We start from the raw sequence: 27217 nt of genomic DNA on the forward strand, positions 1-27217 counted from the left end.
GACCCGCAGGCACAGGGAACCCCACCATAACATCCTTAATGGCATCAGAGAGACCCTCTCTGAAAGTCGCCGCCAGGGCGCACTCATTCCACTGAGTAAGCACAGACCATTTACGGAATCTTTGGCAGTAAATTTCCGCTTCATCTTGCCCCTGAGATAGGGACATCAAAGTTTTTTCTGCCTGAAGCTCCAAATGAGGTTCGTCATAAAGCAACCCCAAGGCCAGAAAAAACGCCTCCACATTGAGCAACGCAGGATCCCCTGGTGTCAATGAAAAAGCCCAGTCTTGAGGGTCGCCCCGGAGCAAGGAAATCACAATCCTGACCTGCTGTGCAGGGTCTCCGGCAGAGCGAGATTTCAGAGACAAAAATAATTTGCAATTATTTCGAAAATTCTGAAACCCGGATCTATTCCCCGAGAAAAATTCCGGCAAAGGAATTCTCGGCTCAGATACAGGTGCATGACAAACAAAATCTTGCAAATTTTGTACCTTCGTGGCGAGATTATTCAAACCTGCAGTTACACTCTGAAGATCCATTACAAACAGGTGGACACAGAGCATTCAAGGGTTAAGAGGAGGTAAGAAGCAGCTAGACAGCAATTAAGGGCTAGGCAGCAAAACTCTGAGGGGAAAAAAAAAATTTCCCTTCAACACTTCTTTTTCTCCTGCTTCAGCCCAAACAATTAACACTTTGCGGGCCGGTCAAACTGTCATGATCTCAATGGCAAGAGAACATAGCATAAGCATATATAGGAACTAGCTCTTGGAAGATGGGAACTGAGCTGACCATGAACTAAACCTAACGCACAACTAGCAGTGGCCGGGTAGCATGCCTACGTTGATTCTAGATGCCCAGCCCAGCCGGAGGACTAAATAAAGCTAGCAGAGGAAAATATTAGTCCTAGCTCACCTCTAGAGAAATACCCCGAAAGGAGACAGAGGCCCCCCACATGTATTGGCGGTGAGTAGAGATGAAATAACAAACGTAGTATGAAAATAGGTTTAGCAAATTTGAGGTCCACTTACTACATAGCAGAAGACAGAAAGGACACTTTCATGGTCAGCTGAAAACCCTATCAAAAACACCATCCAGAAATTACTTTAAAACTCTGGCATTAACTCATAACACCAGAGTGGCAATTCCCGTTCACAAGAGCTTTCCAGACACAGTAACGAAACTACAGCTGTGAACTGGAACAAAATGCAAAAACAAACATGGACAAGAGTCCAACTTATCTAATAGTTGTCTATGAGCAGGAACAAGCACAGAGAGGCTTCTGATAACATTGTTGACCGGCAAGCAACTAACAGAGCAGCAAGGTTATATAGCGACTCCCACATCTTGATGGGAACAGGTGAACAAAGAAGATGAAGACACCAGTTCAATTCCACCAGTAGCCACCGGGGGAGCCCAGAATCCAAATTCACAACAGAGCTCACATCCAGCCTATATTACTGGGAGAGACACACAGCTCACATCCAGCCTATATTACTGGGAGAGACACACAGAGCTCACAACCAGCCTATATTACTGGGAGAACGAAGAGCTCACATCTAGCCTATATTACTGGGAGTACACAGAGCTCACTTCCAGCCTATATTACTGGGAGTACACAGAGCTCACTTCCAGTCTATATTACTGGGAGACACACAGACCTCACATCCAGCCCATATTACTGGAAGAGACACAGAGCTCACATCCAGCCTATATTACTGGGAGACAGACCTCACATCCAGCCTATATTACTGGAAGAGACACAGAGCTCACATCCAGCCTATATTACTGTGAGACACAAAGAGCTCACATACAGGCTATATTACTGGAAGAGACACAGAGCTCACATCCAGCCTATATTACAGTGAGAGACACAGAGCTCACATCCAGCCTATATTACTGGGAAAGACACAGAGCTCACATCCAGCCTATATTACAGGGAGAGACACAGAGCTCACATCCAGCCCATACTACAGGGAGAGACACAGAGCTCACATCCAGCCTATATTACTGGGAAAGACACAGAGCTCACATCCAGCCTATATAACTGGGAGAGACAAAGAGCTCACATCCTGCCTATATTACTGGGAGAGACACAGGACTCACATCCAGCCTATATTACTGGGAGAGACACAGAGCTCACATCCGGCCTATATTACTGGGAGACACAGAGAGCTCACATCCAGCCTATATTACTGGGAGAGACACAGAGCTCACATCCAGCCTATATTACTGGGAGACACACAGAGCTCACATCCAGCCTATATTACTGGGAGTCACAGAGCTCACATCCAGCCTATATTACCGGGAGACACACAGAGCTCACATCCAGCCTATATTACTGGAAGACACACAGAGCTCACAACCCATCCAGCCTATATTACTGGGAGAGTCGCAGAGCTCACATCCAGCCTATATTACTGGGAGACACACAGAGCTCATATCCAGCCTATATTACTGGGAGACACACAGAGCTCACATCCAGCCTATATTACTGGGAGAGCCACATAACTCACATCCAGTCTATATTACTGGGAGACACACAGAGCTCACATGCAGCCTATATTACTGGGAGAGCCACATAACTCACATCCAGTCTATATTACTGGGAGACACACAGAACTCACATCCAGCCTATATTACTGGGAGAGACACAGAGCTCACATCCAACCTACATTACTAGGAGACACACAGAGCTCACATCCAGCCTATATTACTGGGAGACACAGAGCTCACATCCAGCCTATATTACTGGGAGAGACACAGAGTTCACATCCAGCCTATATTACTGGGAGACACACAGAGCTGACATCCAGCCTATATTACCGGGAGAGACACAGAGCTCACATCCAGCCTATATTACTGGGAGAGACACAGAGTTCACATCCAGCCTATATTACTGGGAGACACACAGAGCTCACATCCAGCCTATATTACTGGGAGAGCCACATAACTCACATCCAGTCTATATTACTGGGAGACACACAGAGCTCACATGCAGCCTATATTACTGGGAGAGCCACATAACTCACATCCAGTCTATATTACTGGGAGACACACAGAACTCACATCCAGCCTATATTACTGGGAGAGACACAGAGCTCACATCCAACCTACATTACTAGGAGACACACAGAGCTCACATCCAGCCTATATTACTGGGAGACACAGAGCTCACATCCAGCCTATATTACTGGGAGAGACACAGAGTTCACATCCAGCCTATATTACCGGGAGACACACAGAGCTGACATCCAGCCTATATTACCGGGAGAGACACAGAGCTCACATCCAGCCTATATTACTGGGAGAACACAGAGCTCACATCCAGCCTATATTACTGGGAGACGTAAAACTAAATAGACTTGTGAGGATCAAATAATTTACAGTCCGTTTGATTTAAAAAAGAAGTCTTCATCATAAGGCAATTAATTCTTAGAAGGCAACACTGGCCTTATACTGTATGTATGGGTGATTTTTTTTCATATAATTTCTCATTTAACCAATTTTTTAAAGTCCTATTATTTTTTATCACTGTTGTAATCCTTCCAGTGTCTATGATTACTTTACAGTGTACCTCGGAGTAACCAATCTGAGCGCCTATCAAATTAAGATGACAAGCATTTGCTCCCAGTGGCAGCAGCAGAGACATGCAACGTCCTACAGAATCATCATTGAGTCACTAAGAGGTATGTATGATAAGGGATGGTCCTTGCTAGGGCTCGTGCAGACTGACAAGGGCTCTCCCAATCTGAATGTGACAGATTCATGTATTTCTATGAGTCCGCCATGCTCGGATTGGGAGAGCCATGGCCAGTCCATGCATTGCTGTCCGATCTCGGAGAGATTTGCTTGGACATGTGATTATTATAAGATGGAATTATATCACTTGTATCACATGAGACACAATTAGGGGATTAGAGACAAAATCTATTGGATTTAATTAAAACCAAAAAGCTCTCAAGATCCATTTACGGTCACTTTTTCAGGCTGTTGATTACTTACACATTGCACAATGAGTTCACTGAGAATCCATCACTGAGCTTGTTCTGATGGGGAGTTTATAACTGTTTCATTAGTCCTATTCTGAACTCCTCTGTGCTGATTTATGACCACCTCAAAGTTCAGCTCAAGTTTGATGAGGTCTGTGGTCATAAATCAGCACATAGGAGTCCAGAAAACAGAGGAAAACTCCCCGTGAGAACAAGCTCACTGACAGATTCGCATTTAACTGATATTTGCAGCCAGCGATGTGCAAACAAAATTAAGGAGCCTATAAAAACAGAATTGTGCAAAATACTTAATGAAAAAAATATTTTGATTCCAAAATGTTTGCAATTGAATAAACAAAAATTGTATCTGAAAATGTCCGTATTCTTCAGACAGACTTCAGGGTTCTTGACAAAGCTTGACAATTATAAAGACAAGTGGAGGCGAAGTAAAATTCTACCGAGGGTTATACAAATGCACTTTTTCTCCAGCCAGCAAATTGTAGAAGTTGTTTTTTCTCTACAGTAAAAAAAAAATCTTTGGAGGAGTAATGGATAATCTGTCCAAGAACTTCAGATTCGCCTGATCTGCTGTTTTTCCAACATTGGTTATAGTTCTGTAAACTTACTACTACAATATTATATTACATTCCTCTGTCAGCCACTCATATCTGAAAATGGGGCGAAACAGTCCAGATACGGCTACTCGTATCCAAGACATGCAGTGTGTTTACTAGAAGCTGACATTGGATTTATGAATTAGCTGTATGTAGGTGGGACATGCTGTTCTTCTGTTGGATGGATTACTTGTTTTTAGTTAACATCGGTCATATTAATAATTTCAAATGGATTTTGATTTAACGCCTAATTTGAGTATACCCGAAAAGAGATTCATGAAAAAACAGCTAAATTAGAGACATATTATATAACATACTTCAATACCATCCTTAGGATTAATGGAGCCCTGTGCAGTATCTTCTATTGTTACGCTGTGATAACGGCGTCTCGTAGTGCACAATTCATACAGTCATGTAGAACACAAATAACACTGCCCAATCATTAAACTTTCCGTAGCTTTGGCTATTCATTGTGGAAAGGGGAAGAATAATCTTGGTGCCCAGGTCAAGAGTAAGTACAGATGTTGTGCCCTGTACATCCAGACAGGTAACATTATTGTACTGGCCTGGACAACCGTCCCCATCCTCAGGATAGGTCATCAACATGTCCTGGATAAAATCCCAACCTCAGGATAGGTCATCATTGAATTGTCCTGGGCAAACCCCAAAATAAGTCATCGTCAAGTTATCCTTAACAAACCCCCAAACTTAGGATACATCATGAATATGGGATCTATGGCGGTTCAGTTGTAAGATCCTCAGTAATCTGGGAAACTAGTTTGGATTTATCCAAGAAAAGGGCATGTAAACCATTATGATCCATTTGTATAGCAGATCAGAAGGGTTAAAGAGGTTTGACATCCCAAAGAGAAGTCCTCAGTAAATTGTCCTGGACAAACCCCAACCTCAGAATAAGACATCAACATATTGTCCCTGACAAACCTTCAACTTCAGGATAAGTCATCAATGGGTTGTCCCGGACAAATTCCCAACCTCAGATAGGTCATCAACATATTCTCCTAGACAAACCCCCAACCTCTGGATAGGTAATCAGTGAGTCGTCCTGGACAAACCACAACCTCTGGATGGATCATCAACATGTTTGCCTGGATGAATCACCATCCTCAGGATCGATCATCAATGTGTTGTCCCGGACAAAACCCCAACCTCAGGATAGGTCACCGACATGTTGTGCTGGCCAAACTCCAACCTCAGGATGGCAGGATAGATCATCAAAATCTTGTCCTAGCCAAACCCCAGCCTCAGGATAAATCATTAACTTGTTTTCCAAGCCAAACTCTAACCTGATGTTCTGCACAAACCCTCAACCAAAGGGTAGGTCATCAACGTGTCGTCCTGGACAAATCCACAACCTCAGGATGGTTCATCAACATGTTGTCCCGGGCAAATCCCCATCCTCAGGATAGATCATTAATGTGTTGTCCTGGACAAGCCTCAAACCTCAGGATAGGTCAACATGTTGTCCTGGCCAAACCCCAATCTCAGGATAGGTCATCAGCGTGTTGTCCCAGACAAACTCCTAACCTTAGGCTAGGCCATCAGTGTATTGTCCCGGACAAACCCCCAATCTCTGGATAGGTGATCGAAGTGTCATACTGGACAGACCCACAACCTCAGGATGCTTCATCAACGTGTTGTCCCATACAAACACCCGATTGTCGTGGACAAACACCCAAGTGTGGGATGCGTCATCAGTTTGTAATCCATAGAGTTTCAACTGCAAGATCCCCACTAACCAGTAGAATAGACCATAGCAAGAAAACCAGTTAGGATTTATCCAGGGACAATGGGATGTAGTCCGCAGGCCTCCGCTGTCTCCAAGCCTCCATCGCCAGGAGCCACCGCGCACAACTCAGGGGACACCAAGTAATTTTAACCAACAAAAGTTTACTAGACAGTTCAAGTTCATCAGATTTTAACATGTGGTATAGGGCGCAACACATCTTCTCTATTCTTTATAGGCATAAAGTTACTTTACATCCAGTCTCCATTCTCTGTGTTCTTTCACTTTTTCATACAGATGGATCCAAGCAAGAGGCCAACCTTCCTGGAGGGACATCTAGACACTGTTTCTATGAACTTCTTCCAAATTCTAGATACAGGATCACCGTTTATGCGCAAATCCAAGACAGCGAAGGTCCCGGAGTGAGCATTGTGGAAACTACATGTATGTTGCATGATTATCATTCTACGTAATACTGTATTTAGAATAAAAGTATTGCAGTCTAGTTTTCCTGGTTATGGTAGCTTTACACCGATATAGAGTATTGGGCGACATGAATATAGTGCAGTTGGCCATTAATTGTATATATTATGTACGTACATGTTGTCTATTATACCGCTCCGCACTGATTATGTCAGTATATGGGATGCGCTTTATGATTATCATGTATACCTTCCATTTGTTCTTAGTGCCAGTGCCAACTGCTGCACCAACCCGACCACCGGCAACAGTTGCTCCTCCAACTATTCCTGCCGCCAGAGAAGGTAACAGCAATAATCTAATTTTCAACACATTTTAACTATTAATTGGTAGTAAACACACTCTAATTTAGGGGTAACCAATCTTTTGGCATCTCAGGGCCATACTGGAAGATGAAGAGTTGTCTTGGGCCACGCAATAAGCTTTGGTCATATGACCATGATATCACCAAAGGTCCTTCTTCTCTAGGAAGCTGTACTGATTATGCAGAACTGCCATTATCAGTGCAGTTTCTCTTTTTTCTTTAGACAGACATTCCAGCAAGTAACCATCCCACCACACCTTACACTGTGTAGGGTCTCGAAAAGGCTGTCGCACCACGCTCAGTCTATAGGTAAAGCAGTGTGTGCGTGCCTGTACAGCATGCCGTCTGAGAGCGCTACTGAGCACTCAGCTTTAAATAAAATATATTTTATTGAAAATTTGGCATTAGTATGATTTGGGGCGATGGACCTGTAATTCGAGGGCCGATTCTATATACTCATTAATATTTTAAATGTATGTTTTTGCGCTGGTCCTCATTCCACAGGTTGGACACCCCTGCTTTGATCAATATGTTTTAAAAAGGCCCCAATTGATCATTTAAGGTAAAGCTGTCACCAGGTCAAAAATGGCCAGTTTTCGCTCTTATTATATTCCTCATGGTCTTTGTGTATGTCATTTGCATTAGTCCGCCGTATGTTTACAGAGATACGGGACTGTTTATTTAGTGCTAATCGTTATGGTCTTTACAAGGGGGGGCGTTGCTTCCAGGTTCCTCTGGGGCGTGTCTTTAGTCTGTTCTGCATAAGTTCCCTGTGAGCACCGCCCCTGAGTAAAGAGCATGAGAATTAGCATTACTAAAAAGACCTATATTTGAAAAAAAAAAAAAAATGAATACTCAGTTGATCATTGGGAATAAAATAAAAGCAAAGTCTGCCTTTTTTTTTACAGGTCTTCCTTTAGTAATATTTTTTTTTGTCTTGTGGCATTCATTCTTAGTGCCAAATCCTTAAAGTGTGCTTCATAAATTATTTTGAAAAAAAAGCTCTTCATTTTTATCTCTTACCATATTTGCACCTTTTTAGCCCCAAAAGTCACAAGTTCCGTAAAAATGTTGCAAAATTTGCACAAAAATTCCTGATGGACATAAAACCACTCAAGGGGATGAGGGAGGCCTGGAGTACATTTGAGCCCAAATTTCAAATTTTGTAACTTTTTAAAAAGTTGCAATTGATGAATCGACCAAAAACATCTTAAACCTCCGAAAAATGCTCATGACGAACACATGAAAATTAACACACGTAAAATAGATTTGAAAAAGGCGCAAATTAAAAGAATAAGGAGCAAATGAAGAACACACGAAAAACATCAAAAACTAGACACAAAAGAGGTGCAAATGACAAAATGAATCGTCCCTAAGAGTTTAGCCAATATTGCTTGCTGTGTAAGGTCTTATTCACACAAGTATATAAAAATGTAATACCAGTTGACTCACGGCATGGTACTGCCAAGCGTGCGGGAGGTCAGCTGTCAACTAGCCTTCTGAGGTGAGTTTACGGGGGGGAAGAGGCTCATAAGTGGAGAAAGAAACATTTTTCTGATGAGATATTCATTTGATTGATAACAAGTTTGTTGTACTGACGGTCACTATCCAAATATTGCTGCTTTTATAATTTACCGAATCTGGGATCAGAATTCGCATAATGTTGCCCCCTGTATTTGCTGTCCTACGGTTTAGTTGACTAATTGGTGGAGTTGCCATATTTATGATGTTGGCCAAAAAAAACATGTAAAATTCTGTATGTTCCTCCCAATTTGCTAGAGGTAATTTCATATTGAGAAAACAGCAATAAACATATCCAAAATGTCACTGGATGTTGAGATATAGGCACATGTTATTAGTACCGTCACCCTCATTTGGTTACTAAACGCTTCCGATATTTTAGTGTGTAAATCCGCCAGAGCCGATCTCGTCTTCCTTGTGGATGGATCGTGGAGCATCGGAGATGACAACTTCCACAAAGTCATCCGTTTCCTGTACAGCACTGCCGGAGCCATGGACGAGATAGGCCCCGATGGAACCCAGGTAAGATCCTACAACATCATCTGTGGCCGACTGAGATACCATCGATGATCAGACATCTTTCTTCTGATGAACAAACCCCAAGTCCAGAATCTATATAAGCTTTTTGCTGCTTATAATAATTCTACATTCGAGTACTTCTTGACTGATAGCCTACAAATTATTAGTTAGGCTCTAGTCTAAGGGGTAACGTTTCTCCTGTTGGAAGCAGAGATCCTACAAGTAACTATCAACCCTTTAACGAGTCTTTAGGCTCTGTTCACACACAATTTGTTCTGTACGAATTTCCCAGTGCAGCCAACAGATGATAAAAAGGTGTACTTTTAGTAGTTTACTAGCAGGTATGTTGCAGCATACTTTTTGTTACGGTATTCTATAACAGTTGACTATAGTCTTCATCACAGAGGCATCCTACAAAACAATCTGCACACCTTCCATAATGGAAGCCTTGGGTTACAGCGGTGATGTCCCAGTTACAAAACATGACCGCTGCAGCCAATCATTGACTTCGGCAGCCATGTAGAGCCAAGCAGTACAAGACAGGTGAGGTTTCTGATTGGCTGTAGCAGCGTAGGCCATCACTGTTGCATCCCATTACTCAGTGACCGGGGAAACTATGGAAAGGTGGTGCTGAAGCGGTCTCTCCGCTCCATTACATACTTATGGGCCAGATTTGCAGGAACATGGAGAACCATTTTAACAGAGACTAAGGTGCAGTATATAAAAGCGTCAGTGAGAGAAGTTAAGATACATAGATTCTGTAAAGCTACATGACCTAAAATAAGCCTGTAATACACAATGAGGTGGTCAGCAATGAATGGTAGGTGGCACATGTAACAACACCACAATCCATTCAGTGAGCTGAGGTTATGGAGGTTCATTGATTAAGCATTGTCAACGTCAAGAAAGAAAAACCCTAAGCTAGTTTACCTAAAATTCTTTATAAAAGCATTCGGGAAGGACTGGACGATTAAAAAAAAAAAAAAAGACCTGTCATTTGCTCAAAAAATTTAGCGAAACACCTTGTAAAACATCCCTGAGCTCCCCTTATGCTGACACTCTTTTCCATTTTGCTCTACACCGCTCCATTGTAGAGATATTGACATTTATTTCTTCCAGAGAGCAGCATGTGAAATCTCTGCTTTAAAGTTCAGCTGACCATTTGTTCGCCATTTTTTTGTGGGGGTGTGTTCTTTCACCTCTCCAGCCCAGATGCTGCCAATCACAGTTCAGCATCTTATCTTGTAGTCTTTAAATCTCAGACGCTGCTGAGCCGTGATTGGCAGCATCTTGGAAGGAGGGGGTAAAAGGCCACACCCCAAGAGAAGACTCTGAAGAAATACCCAGTTGAACTACAAGCAGAGATTTCACATACTACGCTCCAGAAGAAACAAATGTGAATATCTCTAAAATGCAATGATGCAGAGGGAAACCGAAAAAAGTGGCAGAAACAGGGGAGCCGAGGGATTTTCTTAAAGTATTCAACTCAATTTTATTGAGCAAGTGAAAAGACCTCATTAACCAGTGGTCTTTTGTGCCAATCAAAGAGCTTCCATGTAGTCCATTTTATTCACCAACGACCGGATCTCAGAATGCATAAGCAGTCGAAAGACACCCGGCACCCTCTCTTCTCCAAGCTTGGAAAACATTATAGAATCTGAGGCATCACGTTTTTCGATTCTTTCATCATTTAAATACAACTAGAATTATAGCTTGCAGAAGAATCAGTTCGGCTTGTCTTGAGGTTTCTGAGGGCCAGCAGGATTTTTGTCTTTTCTGATGCATAAGCAGTGCTATAACTTGAAGATTGTGGGCCCCCATGCAAAATCTCCAACCTCATCAGCTTTCGCAGGTCTTTAATATTATTGGCCAAGAAACCTAGAAGGACCTTCTGGGCTCCCAGTGTGACTGTCTTCTCCAATTATGGTTATATCTCTGTATGAGATGTTTTTCTTCCATCTTTTTGCTGACTTTTAACAAGCATTATTGCTTTCCAGGTTGGCATTGCTCAGTATAGTGATGACGCCAGGACAGAATTCAAGCTAAACTCCTATAAAAGCAAGGAGTCCCTTTTGGCGGCAATTAACAGGATATCGTACAAAGGAGGGAATACAAAAACAGGTGGGTCCCTGGGTGAACCTCCTAGATGTGTCCTCTGGTGATAAGGAGACACGGTTAAGGTGAGATACGTGAATGTTGGCTCTTCATATCATCCAGGCCGGTTTATTTGACCTGCACATACAGAGAGCTATGTGTTTTGGCTCAGACTTTATGATGTAGAGTTATTTGGTTATGTAGAAGCAATGACTGAGCTGTTTATTTAGGCTGGAGTGTGGGCCAAAATACAATTTATGCAAATCGTTCCAGTAAGAGAAACTGAGAACAGAAATCTCACATCCAAAAATTCTGATAATCTTAAAACAACAAAAGGAACCCAACAGGATTAGACAGCACCAAAGCAGAACAATATATGACTTATATCCTTCATTTTTCACTAGTTTTCCCTTCTACAGTCTGTCTAATTTGCAGTTGTCTCTGAGCTAGTGGGTGGAGGCTAGCTGTTATGATGTCTCCAATACAAAAATCAAACAGACATGAGGGATTCCTGATCTTCTGATCTCTATGTAAACTCACATTCAGAAGCAGCAGCATGGATGACATTATACAATAGTCCTGAGCAGTGCAGCTGTGAATCCAGCAGTGGGGTGAGATAAAACACTTACTAGATGACTGCAGTGCCCTTTCTGTGTCTCTCTGCCTCAGCTCTCCCACTCCTCTTTATCCCTCCCATCTCTATAGACTTCATTAGGCAGCTGTAACCTGATCTGTCAATGAGCAACCTATCCTCCTGTCCTGATCAAGACTAATGGTAGTTGCATTTCGAGTGAATGGTGAATTCGGTGAGGAGAAATGGCTCATAAATGGAGAAAGAAGCATATTTCAAAGTTTCTTTTGCTATTGATTGATGCAAATCTTGTTGGGCTGAGAGCCACCATGTCAGTGTTATAGTTTTTATATTAAAGTGTTCACAAAGCACATTGACATTTTTTTTTTTTTGCAACTTGCTTCAGCTTTGCTGTGTAGACTAGGGCAAGACAAGCAGAGCCATTTCTATTACACTACTTGAAGCCTAAAAAAGGCAGGATAGTAAAACTGTACACAGACTCTGTATTCGCTGTTCTGTCATTCCTGGTTTTGAGGGAATGATATAATAATCCACTGAAAAATCATAGCACAGATAACACTGGTGAACCTTATATATTTGTATTTTACAGGCAGGGCAATCAAGCACGTTCGAGAAGACATTTTTACCGTGGAATCCGGCATGAGGAAAGGTGTGCCAAGGGTTCTGGTGGTGATTACCGATGGACGTTCCCAAGATGAAGCCATCAAAATTGCTCATGAAATGCAGCTGGAAGGTGAGATGTTGTTCCCATTCCAAGCAGCGATACAGTGATACAGGAGAAAAATAGTCACCAGTTTTGTGGAATTTTACCCCAAATTTTGTGACTTTTTACCCCAAATTTTCCAAATATGGGTAAAACTTGGCAAAAATTTGTTGAACATTATGTCTAATTTGTACGCTGGCTCCTAGCTGAAGCAGATTTTATTTTTTTGGCGTGCGGATGGCCTAAAAGAGGAGCCACGCTTATTCAATTTAATCACTCCAGCATCTAGAATTTCAAGACTGATGAACAAAAAGTCTGTGTTGATAAATTGCCCCTAAAGTCTGAAAGAAAATTGGAAAATGTTCAATTTATACAGAGATAAATCTTAAATACATATAAAACCATAAAATCTCGTTAAGGCTGTGTTCACACTAAGATTTGTTTAGGAGTTTTTGAAGAAGAAACTGAAGGAAATTTTCCATTTTCTCCTCAAAATCTTGGAGTTTCTGCTCCAAAAACTCAGCAAAAAGGCACAGTGTGTGCATGCCTTTCTTCCCGATGCATGTGATAGGGGATTTCTCAGTGGTTACTGGGGATCGACCAATGGGACTTCCATCAGTCCTGGGACGGGACCTCTGCCCTGTATAATTTGAGGGCTCCATTCCTTTTCAATGGGACTGTTGACCCTGTTTTAGATATCAGTGGTTGGACCCGCCAGTGATTAGTAAATTATATTTAGAACTTCCAAACTTGGCACAGACCTATAGTCACACCTGCGAGGGCGCACGTGGTTTGTGGACCCACTATGCCACAGGGCCGGTTCTGCCTAGGAAGGGGCATAGCTAAGCGGCTACCTGGTGTATGCTGGAACTCCTGATAGTAGAGACAGACTGAGCTACAGGTACCACGTACCACTCTTAGGCCGGGGACACACACAACGTATAAAAAAACGGTCTGTATTTTACGGCCGTAATACGCAGAAAAGTCCCCAAAATAGTGATCCGTATGTCATCCGTAGTCAGGGTGTGTCAGCGTATTTTGCGCATGGCATCCTCCGTATGTAATCCGTATGGCATCCGTACTGCGAGATTTTCTCGCAGGCTTGCAAAACCGACATCTAATGGATTTATGTGCTCAAATGTTCGGTAAAACATATATACAGTATATATATATGTCATTGAGACACATATATATATATTCTGTATTTATATTTTATTCAGCGCGATATCTGTGATAAGCCGGTAATTCAATTGCCGGCTTTTCATTTCTCCTTCACAAACCCGACATGATATGAGACATGGTTTTCATACAGTAAACCATCTCATATCCCTTTTTTTTTTGCATATTCCACACTACTAATGTTAGTAGTGTGTATGTGCAAAATTTGGCCGCTGTAGCTGCTCAAATAAAGGGTTAAATGGCGGAAAAAGTTGGCGTGGGCTCCCGCGCAATTTTCTCCGCCAGAGCGGTAAAGCCAGTGACTGAGGGCAGATATTAATAGCCAGGAGAGGGTCCATGGTTATTGGCCCCCCCGTGGCTAAAAACATCTGCCCCCAGCCACCCCAGAAAAGGCACATCTGGAAGATGCGCCTATTCTGGCACTTGGCCACTCTCTTCCCACTCCCTGTAGCGGTGGGATATGGGGTAATGAAGGGTTAATGCCACCTTGCTATTGTAAGGTGACATTAAGCCAGATTAATAATGGAGAAGCATCAATTATGACACCTATCCATTATTAATCCAATTGTCTGAAAGGGTTAAAAAACACACAGACATTATTAAAAATTATTTTAATGAAACAAACACACAGGTTGTTTTAGTATTTTATTGTTCTCTCAATCCATCAGAACACCCTCGCTTGGCAAAATAATAAACGCACAAGATACATACCCTCAGATGAACCGTCACGTCCCACGAGGTAATCCATCTGAAGGGGTTAATTATTTTACAGGCAGGAGCTGCGCTAATGCACTCGCTCGTGTCTGTAATCCCCGGGTAATGAAAGGAAATCAGAGTGATCTTTACTTACATTGATTTGCGGTGAGGCGCCCTCTGGTGGATGTTCTCATGAACTGGAGCCTTGGAAAAGTTCCCACGCTCAAGTTCATATGAGTTCATCCATCAGAGGGCGCATCACCGCAACTCAATGCAACTCAACTTCTGCTGGCTATTTCTCAGGGCCAGGATGAAGCCGAAGTGTATTGCCAAAAATTTCGGAAATGGTCCGTGCTTACTCAGTGGAATGAGTGTGCTCTGGCCGCAAATTTCAGAAATGGACTTTCTGATACCATTAAGAATGTGATGGTGGGCTTTCCCATTCCTACAAGTCTGAATGATTCTATGACGCTGGCCATTCAGATTGATCGGCGTTTGCGGGAGCGCAAATCCGCTAATCCTCTGGCGGTGTTGTCTGAACAGACGCCTGATTTAATGCAATGTGATAGAATTCAGACTAGAAATGAACGGAAAAATCATAGACGTCAGAATGGGTTGTGTTTTTACTGTGGTGATTCTACACATGTTATATCAGCATGCTCTAAACGCCTAACAAAGTTTGTTAGTCCTGTCGCCGTTGGTAACCTGCAGCCTAAATTTATTTTGTCTGTGACTTTAATTTGCTCATTGTCTTCCTACCCTGTTATGGCATTTGTGGATTCAGGTGCTGCCCTGAGTCTTATGGACTTGTCATTTGCCAGGCGCTGTGGTTTTGTCCTGGAGCCTTTAGAAAATCCTATTCCTCTTAGAGGAATTGATGCTACGCCATTGGCAGAGAATAAACCGCAGTATTGGACACAAGTGACCATGTGCATGACTCCTGAACATCGGGAGGTGATTCGTTTTCTTGTTCTGCATAAAATGCATGATTTGGTCGTTTTGGGTCTGCCATGGTTACAGGCTCATAATCCTGTTCTGGATTGGAGGGCAATGTCTGTGTCAAGTTGGGGTTGTCAGGGAATTCATTGCGATTCCCTGCTGGTGTCTATTGCTTCCTCCACTCCTTCTGAAGTTCCTGAGTATTTGTTTGACTATCAGGATGTGTTCAGTGAGTCCAGGTCCAGTGCTCTTCCTCCTCATAGGGACTGTGACTGCGCTATAGATTTGATTCCTGGTAGCAAGTTTCCTAAGGGACGATTATTTAATCTGTCGGTACCTGAGCATGCCGCGATGCGTTCTTATATAAAGGAGTCTTTGGAGAAAGGACATATTCGTCCATCCTCTTCCCCTCTTGGTGCGGGATTCTTTTTTGTGGCCAAGAAAGACGGATCTTTGAGACCTTGTATAGACTATCGGCTTCTGAATAAAATCACGGTTAAATTTCAGTATCCTCTGCCACTATTGTCGGACTTGTTCGCTCGGATTAAGGGTGCCTGTTGGTTCACCAAGATAGATCTTCGTGGTGCGTACAACCTTGTGCGCATTAAGCAGGGAGATGAATGGAAAACTGCATTTAATACGCCCGAAGGTCATTTTGAGTACTTGGTGATGCCTTTTGGGCTCTCTAATGCTCCTTCAGTGTTTCAGTCCTTTATGCATGACATCTTCTGGAAGTATCTAGATAAATTTGTGATTGTTTATCTGGATGACATTTTAGTTTTTTCTGATGATTGGGATTCTCATGTAAAGCAGGTCAGGATGGTGTTTCAGGTTTTGCGTGATAATGCTTTGTTTGTGAAGGGCTCAAAGTGTCTCTTTGGAGTGCAGAAGGTTCCCTTTTTGGGTTTTATTTTTTCCCCTTCTGCGGTGGAGATGGACCCAGTCAAGGTCCGAGCTATTCATGATTGGACTCAACCCACGTCTGTTAAGAGTCTTCAGAAGTTTTTGGGTTTTGCTAATTTCTACCGTCGTTTTATTGCTAACTTTTCTAGCGTTGTTAAACCTCTGACGGATATGACCAAGAAAGGTTCTGATGTCGCTAATTGGGCTACTGCGGCCATTGAGGCCTTCCGGGAGCTGAAGCGCCGGTTTACTTCGGCGCCTGTTTTGTGCCAGCCTGATGTCTCACTTCCCTTTCAGGTTGAAGTGGATGCTTCTGAGATCGGTGCAGGAGCTGTTTTGTCGCAGAGAGGCTCTGGTTGCTCTATGATGAAACCATGTGCTTTCTTTTCCAGGAAGTTTTCGCCGGCTGAGCGGAACTATGATGTTGGTAATCGGGAGTTGTTGGCCATGAAGTGGGCATTTGAGGAGTGGCGTCATTGGCTCGAGGGAGCTAAGCATCGTGTGGTGGTCTTGACTGATCACAAGAACCTGATGTATCTCGAGTCTGCTAAACGCCTGAATCCTAGACAGGCTCGTTGGTCATTGTTTTTCTCCCGTTTTGACTTTGTGGTCTCATACCTGCCTGGTTCGAAAAATGTGAAGGCTGATGCTCTCTCTAGGAGCTTTGTGCCTGATTCTCCTGGAGTCTCAGAGCCGGCTGGTATTCTTAAAGAGGGAGTGATTTTGTCGGCCATTTCTCCTGATTTGCGACGTGTGTTGCAGAGATTTCAGGCTGGTAGACCTGACTCTTGTCCACCTGATAGACTGTTTGTTCCTGATAAATGGACCAGCAGAGTTATTTCCGAGGTTCATTCCTCGGTGTTGGCGGGGCATCCTGGGATTTTTGGTACCAGAGATTTGGTGGCTAGGTCCTTTTGGTGGCCTTCCTTGTCACGGGATGTGCGTGCTTTTGTGCAGTCCTGTGGGACTTGTGCTCGGGCTAAGCCTTGCTGTTCTCGTGCCAGCGGGTTGCTTTTGCCCTTGCCCGTCCCGAAGAGGCCTTGGACACACATTTCCATGGATTTCATTTCAGATCTTCCGGTGTCTCAGGGAATGTCTGTCATCTGGGTGGTGTGTGATCGTTTTTCCAAGATGGTCCATTTAGTGCCCTTGCCTAAGTTGCCTTCCTCTTCCGTTCTGGTTCCTTTGTTTTTTCAGAATGTGGTTCGTTTGCACGGCATTCCTGAGAATATCGTGTCTGACAGAGGATCCCAGTTTGTGTCCAGATTCTGGCGATCTTTTTGTGCTAAGATGGGCATTGATCTTTCGTTCTCGTCTGCCTTTCATCCTCAGACTAATGGCCAAACGGAGTGAACTAATCAGACGCTGGAGGCTTATTTGAGATGTTTTGTTTCTGCGGATCAGGATGATTGGGTGACCTTCTTGCCATTGGCTGAGTTTGCCCTCAATAATCGGGCTAGTTCCGCTACTTTGGTTTCGCCATTTTTCTGCAACTCTGGTTTTCATCCTCGTTTCTCCTCGGGTCATGTTGAGCCTTCTGACTGTCCTGGGGTGGATTCTGTGGTTGATAGGTTGCAGCGGACTTGTAATCATGTGGTGGACAACTTGAAGTTGTCACAGGAGAAGGCTCAGCGTTTTGCCAACCGCCGCTGCGGTGTGGGTCCCCGACTTCGTGTTGGGGATTTGGTTTGGTTGTCTTCTCGGTTTGTCCCTCTGAAGGTTTCCTCTCCTAAGTTTAAGCCTCGCTTTATTGGTCCTTATAGAATTTTGGAGGTCCTTAATCCGGTGTCTTTTCGTTTGGATCTTCCTGCGTCGTTTGCCATTCACAATGTGTTCCATAGGTCTTTGTTGCGGCGGTACATTGTGCCTGTGGTTCCTGCTGTTGACCCTCCTGCTCCGGTCTTGGTTGAGGGCGAGTTGGAGTATGTGGTGGAGAAGATCTTAGATTCTCGTCTCTCTAGACGGATGCTTCAGTATCTGGTCAAATGGAAGGGCTATGGTCAGGAGGATAATTCCTGGGTGGTCGCCTCTGATGTTCATGCGGCCGATTTGGTTCGTGCTTTTCACGCTGCCCATCCTGATCGCCCTGGTGGTCGTGGTGAGGGTTCGGTGACCCCTCCTTAAATGGGGGGTACTGTTATGAACTATACTTTTGGGCTCCCTCTTGTGGTCACTCGCGGTATGGCTCTTGGATTCTCTTTCCTCAGCTTGGTAGTCACCTGTTCGTTAAGACTCTGGGTGTTTCTATTTAAACTTCCTGGAGTCTTAGTCCATTGCCTGGCATCCATGTAATCAGTCCTTGTCTGGTTGCTCTTGTCTACTGGTCCTGATTTTTGCAACATAAGCTAAGTCCTGCTTTCTTGTTTTTTGTTTATTTGTATTATTCTGTTTTTTGTCCAGCTTGTTCATAATGTGATTCCTGATTTTGCTGGAAGCTCTTAGGGGGCTGATATTCTCCCCCCATACCGTTAGTCGGTACGGGGGTTCTTGGATATTCAGCGTGGATATTTTAGTAGGGTTTTTCGCTGACCACATAAGTCCGCTTTCTATATTTCTGCTATTATTTAGTGGGCCTCTCTTTGCTGAATCTAGTTCATACTTACGTTTGTCCTTTCCTCTTACCTCACCGTTATTATTTGTTGGGGGCCTGTATCTACTTTGGGGTATTTCTCTGGAGGCAAGTGAGGTCTGTATTTTCTCTGAAAGGGTTAGTTAGATCTCCGGCTGGCGCGAGACGTCTAGAACCAACGTAGGCACGTTCCCCGGCTGCTATTATTTGTGGGCTAGGATCAGGTATGTGGTCAGCTCAGTTACCACCTCCCTAAGAGCTAGTTTTTATGTTTGCAGACTTTGCTGAAGACCCTGAGATCCTCTGCCATTAGGATCACAACACTTACAATAGCAAGGTGGCATTAACCCTTCATTACCCCATATCCCACCGCTACACGGGAGTGGGAAGAGAGTGGCCAAGTGCCAGAATAGGCGCATCTTCCAGATGTGCCTTTTCTGGGGTGGCTGGGGGCAGATGTTTTTAGCCACGGGGGGGCCAATAACCATGGACCCTCTCCTGGCTATTAATATCTGCCCTCAGTCACTGGCTTTACCATTCTGGCGGAGAAAATTGCGCGGGAGCCCACACCAATTTTTTCCGCCATTTAACCCTTTATTTGAGCAGCTACAGCGGCCAAATTTTGCACATACACACTACTAACATTAGTAGTGTGGAATATGCAAAAAAAAAGGGGATATGAGATGGTTTACTGTATGTAAACCATGTCTCATATCCTGTCGGGTTTGTGAAGGAGAAATGAAAAGCCGGCAATTAAATTACCGGCTTTTCAATAGAACACCGCTGCGTATTTCTCACAATGCACACGCATGGTCCGTGTGTAATCCGATTTATTCTCGCCCCCATAGACATTCATTGGCAAGTCTCGGCCGAGATACGCTGACAGTCGCAGCATGCTGCGATTTCACTCGGATCCTGAATACGGTGGAGAAAATATCGGATGATGGGAGCTGCACCATAGGTTAACATTGGGCCGAGTGCTATGCGATTTTTTTATCGCATAGCACTCGTCCGTATTACGGTCTAGTGTGACCCCGGCCTTAGACAGAGACCGGTTCTTCAACTGCCGATCCCTGGGGTGGGGTTTGCTGATGCGGGAGGTCACTGACAAACAGTTATGGGAGACTGACGGACTGTATGGATAACTTAGATAACTAAGATAGGTTCTTGTTCACACAAGTAATTATCAGGAAACAGTTCTGGAGCTGGCCGCAGTAGGACCAGGGACAACGGACTCAGAACTGGAGAATGGGCATAGGTGCCGCAGATGCAGTTTCAAGATTAGGATACCGCCGAAAAGGTCACATGAACACGGACAACCTATACTAGGCAAACGGGACCACAGGATATGGGAATAGCTTTAACAGAGTAAGGACGGGGGACCTGGCAACATATAGTTACACACACCAACACCACTAAAGCTAAATATAGAGGTTGCTCAGGCACCTCCCAGTAGGGGAGGGCGCCTTTTATACAAGATGCCTCCCAGCTTTTGCCTGGGAGACGGCTTAGAGGTGATTACTTTAACTAAATGTCTCGCAGCTGTTAGCTGGGGGGATTCTACCATGTGCGAGCACTGCCCGTTTAAAACTAAGCTGGCTTCCCCGCGTGGTGGGAGGAGGGGAACCAATGTGGAGGCATCGGCAGACGTTACACCTATCACAATGCACAAACAACCCCCAATCAGTAAAAACAAATTTCCCTCTGCTACATCTGCATTCTGATCCCACATTTCCTTGTAGAACAATGAATCCATAACTTTCCAGAAGACATGAAAGCTTAAAATAAGAATTAACCCCAAATAGACTCATTAAAACGCTCAGTGCTAAGACTCTTGTGAAGAGGTTTGTTATTATCGGATACATAAAGGATGGTATTTGGCCAAGAATTCTATTTTTTTTCTTTTTCAAACAACCTCGGAGCTAAACAAAAAAAAGAAGCAGACAATGGCGTCAGATTATGATTGATGGTCCTGCTGAGCTCTGAAAGGGACCTTGGCCTACAGAAGCCGAGGGTGAACCGTATGAATGGCTTACGAAGCTGCGATTAGGAGAACAGTAGACTTCAATAGCGGTAAAACAGCGAGACGTCCTGTGATGTTTTGTTTTTCCCAAAACACCATGTCCAGCCACTTCAGATTAGTTTTTAAGTGGCGCGACTGTGAGACGCGGTTTGATGTCTATAACACTTAAAACCAGAACAGAGCGTGCACGTTCTCCTTGTATCCACGGTCATTGCTCCAGGTGATCCACATTCCCCCGACATACCAAAGACATGAGCATGAGATCAAACTGGGGCTGAATGACAACTTTTCTAGCTGTTCTTCACCACCACAGACTCATATCAAGAGAGGAATAATTGCAGCTTTTGTTCTAATGCTAAAGTTCTGAGTCTTTCCTAGAAAATGGGAATGGTCCAAGGCGAACACAGCATGGAGGTAGACGGAGGAGCAGCTATGAGGTGTGGGGTCTATTCAGCTGGATAGTGAGAACCTGTGCTGGACTCCAGGGGAGCTGCTTATTAGCAGGATGGTTGGGAATTGCCATGGAGAGAAAACCATCGGTGGGCAAGATAAGTTCTGTCCTTTCTACTGCGGAAGGGAATAGAGCCAAACCAATCTGTATGGTTTGCACACTTCTTGGTTTTGATCCTGACTTTTTTGAGATGACAGGACTTGGTATCCTGAGTCATCAGTGGAATATTTCCTTTCCCACTTGGCTGGTAGCTCTTCTATCCCATCTTGAATGGAGCAGAGATGTCCATACTTGATCTATGCTCCATCCCTTCCTCCGGGCACAGCAGGGTGCGGTACTAAGTTTTGTCCCATATACAATAAATGGTGGTGCAATTTGTTAAGTCTGGAAGGTATTGTTCAGGAGATATCCATGAGTAGGTTGATGAATGTGAAAAGCCTGTATTTCACATGTCCCAGGCCGGGTGGTTGCTTTAGTGTGCAATACCTTCAGAAAGCCCCTGTAACATAGAAAACACATTTAAACAATACGTAATTTTCTGTCAATCTTACTGTCACTTGTCTGTTATAAAGCAGCAGAGATTCCAAGATGGATTACAGGAAGTATGGGTGGGGCTTTCTTTATCTACAGGAAGTATGGGTGGGGCTTTCTTCCTCTACAGGAAGTATGGGTGGGGTTTTCTTTCTTTACAGGAAGTGTGGGTGGGGCTTTCTTCCTCTACAGGAAGTATGGGTGGGGCTTTCTTCCCCTACAGGAAGTATGGGTGTTTTTTTTTTCTTTATAGGAAGTGTGGATGGGGCTTTCTATACAGGTAGTGCAGGTGGGGCTTTCTTTCTTTACAGGAAGTGTGGGTGGGTCTTTCTCTACAGAAAGTATGGGTGGGGTTTTGTCTATCTACAGGAAGTGGGGGTGGGCTTTGTTTCCTGCTCTCCTGACAAATGGCATACAGGCATGTGCGGCGCCCCCACTGCCGCAGGGCCGAGGGGTACCCGGTACCGGGCCTCTGAGTCTCTGCTCTGGGGTTGTCACGGTGGCTAGGCCCGGTCCGTGACCCTGCCGAGGGGCGCACAGTCAGTGATGATAGATATGGATAGATGATGGTGGTGGTGAGGCTGTAGTGGTGCGGTGCAGTAAATAACGAGGACACAGGTTGCAGTCTCTTTACCTCTTTACTGAAGATCTCTGGATCCTCAGTCCGGAATCCGGATAACCAGGCTGCGCAAGTCCGGCCGGTCCAATGGCACCTCCAGAGTTCTCTTTACAGGTGGAAATCTGTGCCTTCCTTCTAGCGCTATGTGTTGCGGTCCTCCCCTGCTGTGCTTACGGAAAGTCCCCACAACTGTTGTGTCTGTTTCTTAAGTTCCCTCACAACACGATTAGATGATGTTCTGCTAATCCTCCGTCCCTCCCTGATGTTACGGTTAGGACGGCACCCGTTTGACGGGTAGGCTCGGAGCTCTTCCGGGACCCTAGAGTCGCCCCTCTCCACAAGTTGCCCCCCAAGACTGCATAGGTGATTTAGGTGAGACAGCCCGCCTGAGACTGACTGTCCTGCCGTTGGTTCGAAGTATTGCCTGAAGCTGTATAAAGAAATACTTCCTTCGGCGTTCCGGCCACCGGTTGTTGCGCCTCAGTAGGATGTTGCCTCGGTCTTTCAGCACGACTCCTACTGGTATTCTCCTTGTTGCTTTGATCTCGTTTCTCACTCAGCACAATCTATCTCGCTTCTAATCCTTTCTTAGGGCACCGCCGCTATACTGCGCAGGCACGGTCCCGTAACCTTCTGTCCAGTTGCCAAGCCTCTGTCAGGATCCCACTCCTGACAGAGACCCTACCGAATCTTCCCCCCACAACACCCTCTGCCACAAGGTGTTGCCTGGTTCCAACCCAGTCAGCTTTCTGTCCTAACTTCCTGCCTGACCCCCAGTTTTACCAGTATGTGAGGAGTGGCCTAATGAATAGAACCCTTAGCTCCCCCTGGAGGCCCGGCTGTGAAATGTCTTGGTGTCTGTGATACCTGGTCAGATGAACTCCTTCAGTGCCATCAGACGTACCATAGCTCCCCATAGCGGCGGAGCCACAATACTGCAACGACCAGGACTCTGGGGCGCTGCACTCCCCCCCGGTTAAATCCAGTACTCCTGGACTGGGAAGAAACAACAATACAGGTTAGCAAAAAGACATACAATTTTGTTGAGTGCAAATAACAATAAGCATACTTGAACAGAGCTTCCCTTTATGGGAGGTGAGGACACTTGAACGTTACAAAACATGGTTAAATATCATAGCAACATGCTATAAATAACTTTTCTTACCCAACCGGGTATTCTACTAAGTGCAAAATTTAAAACATTAGTTCAACATTGCCTTTAAGGATGCACACTCTAAATCCACTAAAGACCTTCTTATACACATTATAAGGCTTAAGCAACTGCGCTACATTCTCCTTCTTGATGTCTGCAGGACCGCCTGTCCTAACGGCACCAGACCTTCTGCCTCTCCTTTCTATACAGGACCGCCCCTTTCAGCCCGGGCCTACTGCCTTTTCAACTACTATACACAGTATAGAACATAACATACTTTCAGTTTAGGAACACTGAGCCATCTTCGTATGGCTCCTAGGAGGACTCAGGGTTCACCTTCTATCCCCATTTTCGATCAACGTTATCAAACATTTTTTTAAAGCATTAACTTCCATCATTACTTTCTTACTAGCAATTATGCAGGACACTCTGTCTACCCCTACGGGTCTGCTGCATCTTTCTCCTGGCTTTCTTTCCGAGAACATTATCTGCATTTCTTTACAATTAACTAGTTTGATACATATAACTTTTACATGTAAACATTATCATATCTTTCTTTCATCAAGTTAGTTGCATATATCTTGTACATATCGGCAGCATCATTAACTTTCTCTTTTAAGACATCATTAGCACTTTACTGTTTTAAGGCAGTATTACTCGTAAGTACACAGGTGAACATCCCCTTTAAGAGGGGACCAAGTCTTTAGGAGGTAGCATATCTTCCCAGGCTACCAGTCCGTACTCAGCAAAGGCTCCGGTGCGGCATCTTCGCAAAGAGTCTCTTTCTAAGTAAAACCAGTAGGGTGCACCTTTAAGAAGGTGCAAACTATTTACAATAAGTTTGTATCATGCACTGTTCATGATTGCGGCAGTTCTGGAAACTTGTGCAAAACTTAGAAAAACAAACAAAACAATAGGGATCCCGGGTCAACAAAGGGATCCCCTTAGGAGTTAACCCTAGACGGGTTCAGCAAAATCAGAAGACAAACAGTTAACTATTTACAGTAATGCAGTATTCTTTCTTACTGGAACCACGCAGGCGGCAGCACCGGTGGAGCCAACCCCTCAGGACATTGCGCACCACCTGGTACTGCATAAGGGGAAGTGTTGTCCCATCTGGGGGTCTGCGTACCCACCGTCTTCCGTCCTGGTGCAGCAGGAACACCGACCACCTGAGGAAGCGCCTCCTTGGCCACCACAGCGGTGGTGGTGGCAATACTGCAGGTCGTGGTCTTTACAATTGTACAAGTGGGAGTGACCACGGTAGTCTGGGTGGTGGTCGTGGGTCGACCACAAGGCGGTACTTTGGCTACAGGGGACGGCTTTTCCGGCACCTTGGTCGGGGGTCCCGTTGACTTCTTCCTGAGGACGTTCAAAGCGAACCACCCCTTCTCCCCAAAGTGCCTGGTGTAGGTAACGCTGTCCCCCGGGTAGAGGTCCCGATCAGGGTGGCCCTCTCTGAGATGAGACTCCACATCCCGGCAGTTGACAAAGACTTCAGCGTATAACCCCGACTCTTTAATGAAGCCCCAGCCTCCGCGGAGCTTAAAGTCAACTACAATGCCCTGCCTGCGCGGGGCCTGGTGAGTGGTGGGGTCCTTGCGGGCCCGGTCCTTGACCGCCAGATCTTTTTGATGGTGGGCCTCCAGCCCAGTGTGGTACTCCTTTTCTCGCTCCCTCCACTGCCGTTCTAGCTGGACCTGGTATTCTTCCCAGCTTAGGGCCTGCACCATCTCTCCCTCCTGGGTCTTCACCCCAGGGAACTCCATAAGATTGGATCCGGGGTTCACCCAGCGGCACATGGTGCGCTCCGCGCGGACCTCACACAGCAAGGGAGTGGGTGCGATCGGGGCCCTCATGCGGTGTTCCATGCCCGTAGCCTCCTCCCATGGTAGTAGGCGTTGGAGTTTATGGGTCCCAGGGAGAGGGGGTGCTGCAACGGGGCCCACTAACAAATCCTCCTCCGGCGGGACAGGGTCGGCGAACTCACCAGCCGGCGTAGGCTCCTCCTCCGCGTCGGGTTCCGCTGGTGGTGTCAGCGAAGACCTTGGCAGCAGTATAGGATCCGATGTGGGAAGGCTGCTGTCCGGCGCCGCCTGGCGCAGAGCCTGGGCCTTCATCTGCAGTTGAAGAAGCTGGTTGAGTAAGCTCTCCATCTCGACCTGCAGGAGTTCGGTGCTGTCCACGGAGAACTGGCCGCTGTGCTCATCCGGGTAGTCGGGGGAGACGTCCGCTTCAACCCCACTTTCGGTCTCGGAGCTGCTGGCCATGGCGTCCTCCACGCGGGTCACTTCCTGGTCTTTTTCCCGCTCTCTCCTTCGTGGGCGGTTCCGTTTTCTCTGTCTCCGCCCTCCATTGAGGATTAGGAGGCGGATCTCTGCTGCTGACGGACACGTCCTCACCGTGCAGAAATATTTAGACTGGGCGGCCATTGTCCTTCGCGCTCTCCAGCTTGTCTACGCCCACTCCACGCCCCTCTTCTTCTGCGCTTCTCCTCAGCGCTGCAATGGTGACGGTTTTGGCGGTAAATGGCACAGCACAGTCTTTGCAATAAAGTACAGTCCAAGCACAATAAATCACAGTTCCAAGGCACACATGACCTGATCCTTCAGGCTTAAGTAGATCCTGTTCGTGACGCCAAGTTGCGGCGCCCCCACTGCCGCAGGGCCGAGGGGTACCCGGTACCGGGCCTCTGAGTCTCTGCTCTGGGGTTGTCACGGTGGCTAGGCCCGGTCCGTGACCCTGCCGAGGGGCGCACAGTCAGTGATGATAGATATGGATAGATGATGGTGGTGGTGAGGCTGTAGTGGTGCGGTGCAGTAAATAACGAGGACACAGGTTGCAGTCTCTTTACCTCTTTACTGAAGATCTCTGGATCCTCAGTCCGGAATCCGGATAACCAGGCTGCGCAAGTCCGGCCGGTCCAATGGCACCTCCAGAGTTCTCTTTACAGGTGGAAATCTGTGCCTTCCTTCTAGCGCTATGTGTTGCGGTCCTCCCCTGCTGTGCTTACGGAAAGTCCCCACAACTGTTGTGTCTGTTTCTTAAGTTCCCTCACAACACGATTAGATGATGTTCTGCTAATCCTCCGTCCCTCCCTGATGTTACGGTTAGGACGGCACCCGTTTGACGGGTAGGCTCGGAGCTCTTCCGGGACCCTAGAGTCGCCCCTCTCCACAAGTTGCCCCCCAAGACTGCATAGGTGATTTAGGTGAGACAGCCCGCCTGAGACTGACTGTCCTGCCGTTGGTTCGAAGTATTGCCTGAAGCTGTATAAAGAAATACTTCCTTCGGCGTTCCGGCCACCGGTTGTTGCGCCTCAGTAGGATGTTGCCTCGGTCTTTCAGCACGACTCCTACTGGTATTCTCCTTGTTGCTTTGATCTCGTTTCTCACTCAGCACAATCTATCTCGCTTCTAATCCTTTCTTAGGGCACCGCCGCTATACTGCGCAGGCACGGTCCCGTAACCTTCTGTCCAGTTGCCAAGCCTCTGTCAGGATCCCACCCCTGACAGGGGCCCTACCGAATCTTCCCCCCACAACACCCTCTGCCACAAGGTGTTGCCTGGTTCCAACCCAGTCAGCTTTCTGTCCT

The 27217-nt window shown here is 45.6% G+C and overlaps 1 protein-coding gene across 4 annotated transcripts in view; it reads left to right on the forward strand.

Annotated features, from left to right (window-relative positions):
- The window catches only part of COL14A1 (collagen type XIV alpha 1 chain), a 193363-nt gene that overhangs the window by 111952 nt on the left and 54194 nt on the right, over positions 1-27217 (forward strand). For all 4 annotated transcript variants that reach the window (XM_077271151.1, XM_077271154.1, XM_077271153.1 and 1 more), the window contains 6 exons: positions 3569-3685; positions 6644-6790; positions 7036-7110; positions 9034-9173; positions 11168-11291; positions 12446-12589. In XM_077271151.1, the coding sequence (XP_077127266.1) occupies positions 3569-3685; positions 6644-6790; positions 7036-7110; positions 9034-9173; positions 11168-11291; positions 12446-12589 (747 nt within the window). The remainder of the gene's footprint in view (positions 1-3568; positions 3686-6643; positions 6791-7035; positions 7111-9033; positions 9174-11167; positions 11292-12445; positions 12590-27217) is intronic.

The sequence above is a fragment of the Ranitomeya variabilis genome, chromosome 6 (genome assembly GCF_051348905.1).
Source record: "Ranitomeya variabilis isolate aRanVar5 chromosome 6, aRanVar5.hap1, whole genome shotgun sequence".
NCBI classification, from domain to species: Eukaryota; Metazoa; Chordata; class Amphibia; order Anura; family Dendrobatidae; genus Ranitomeya; species Ranitomeya variabilis.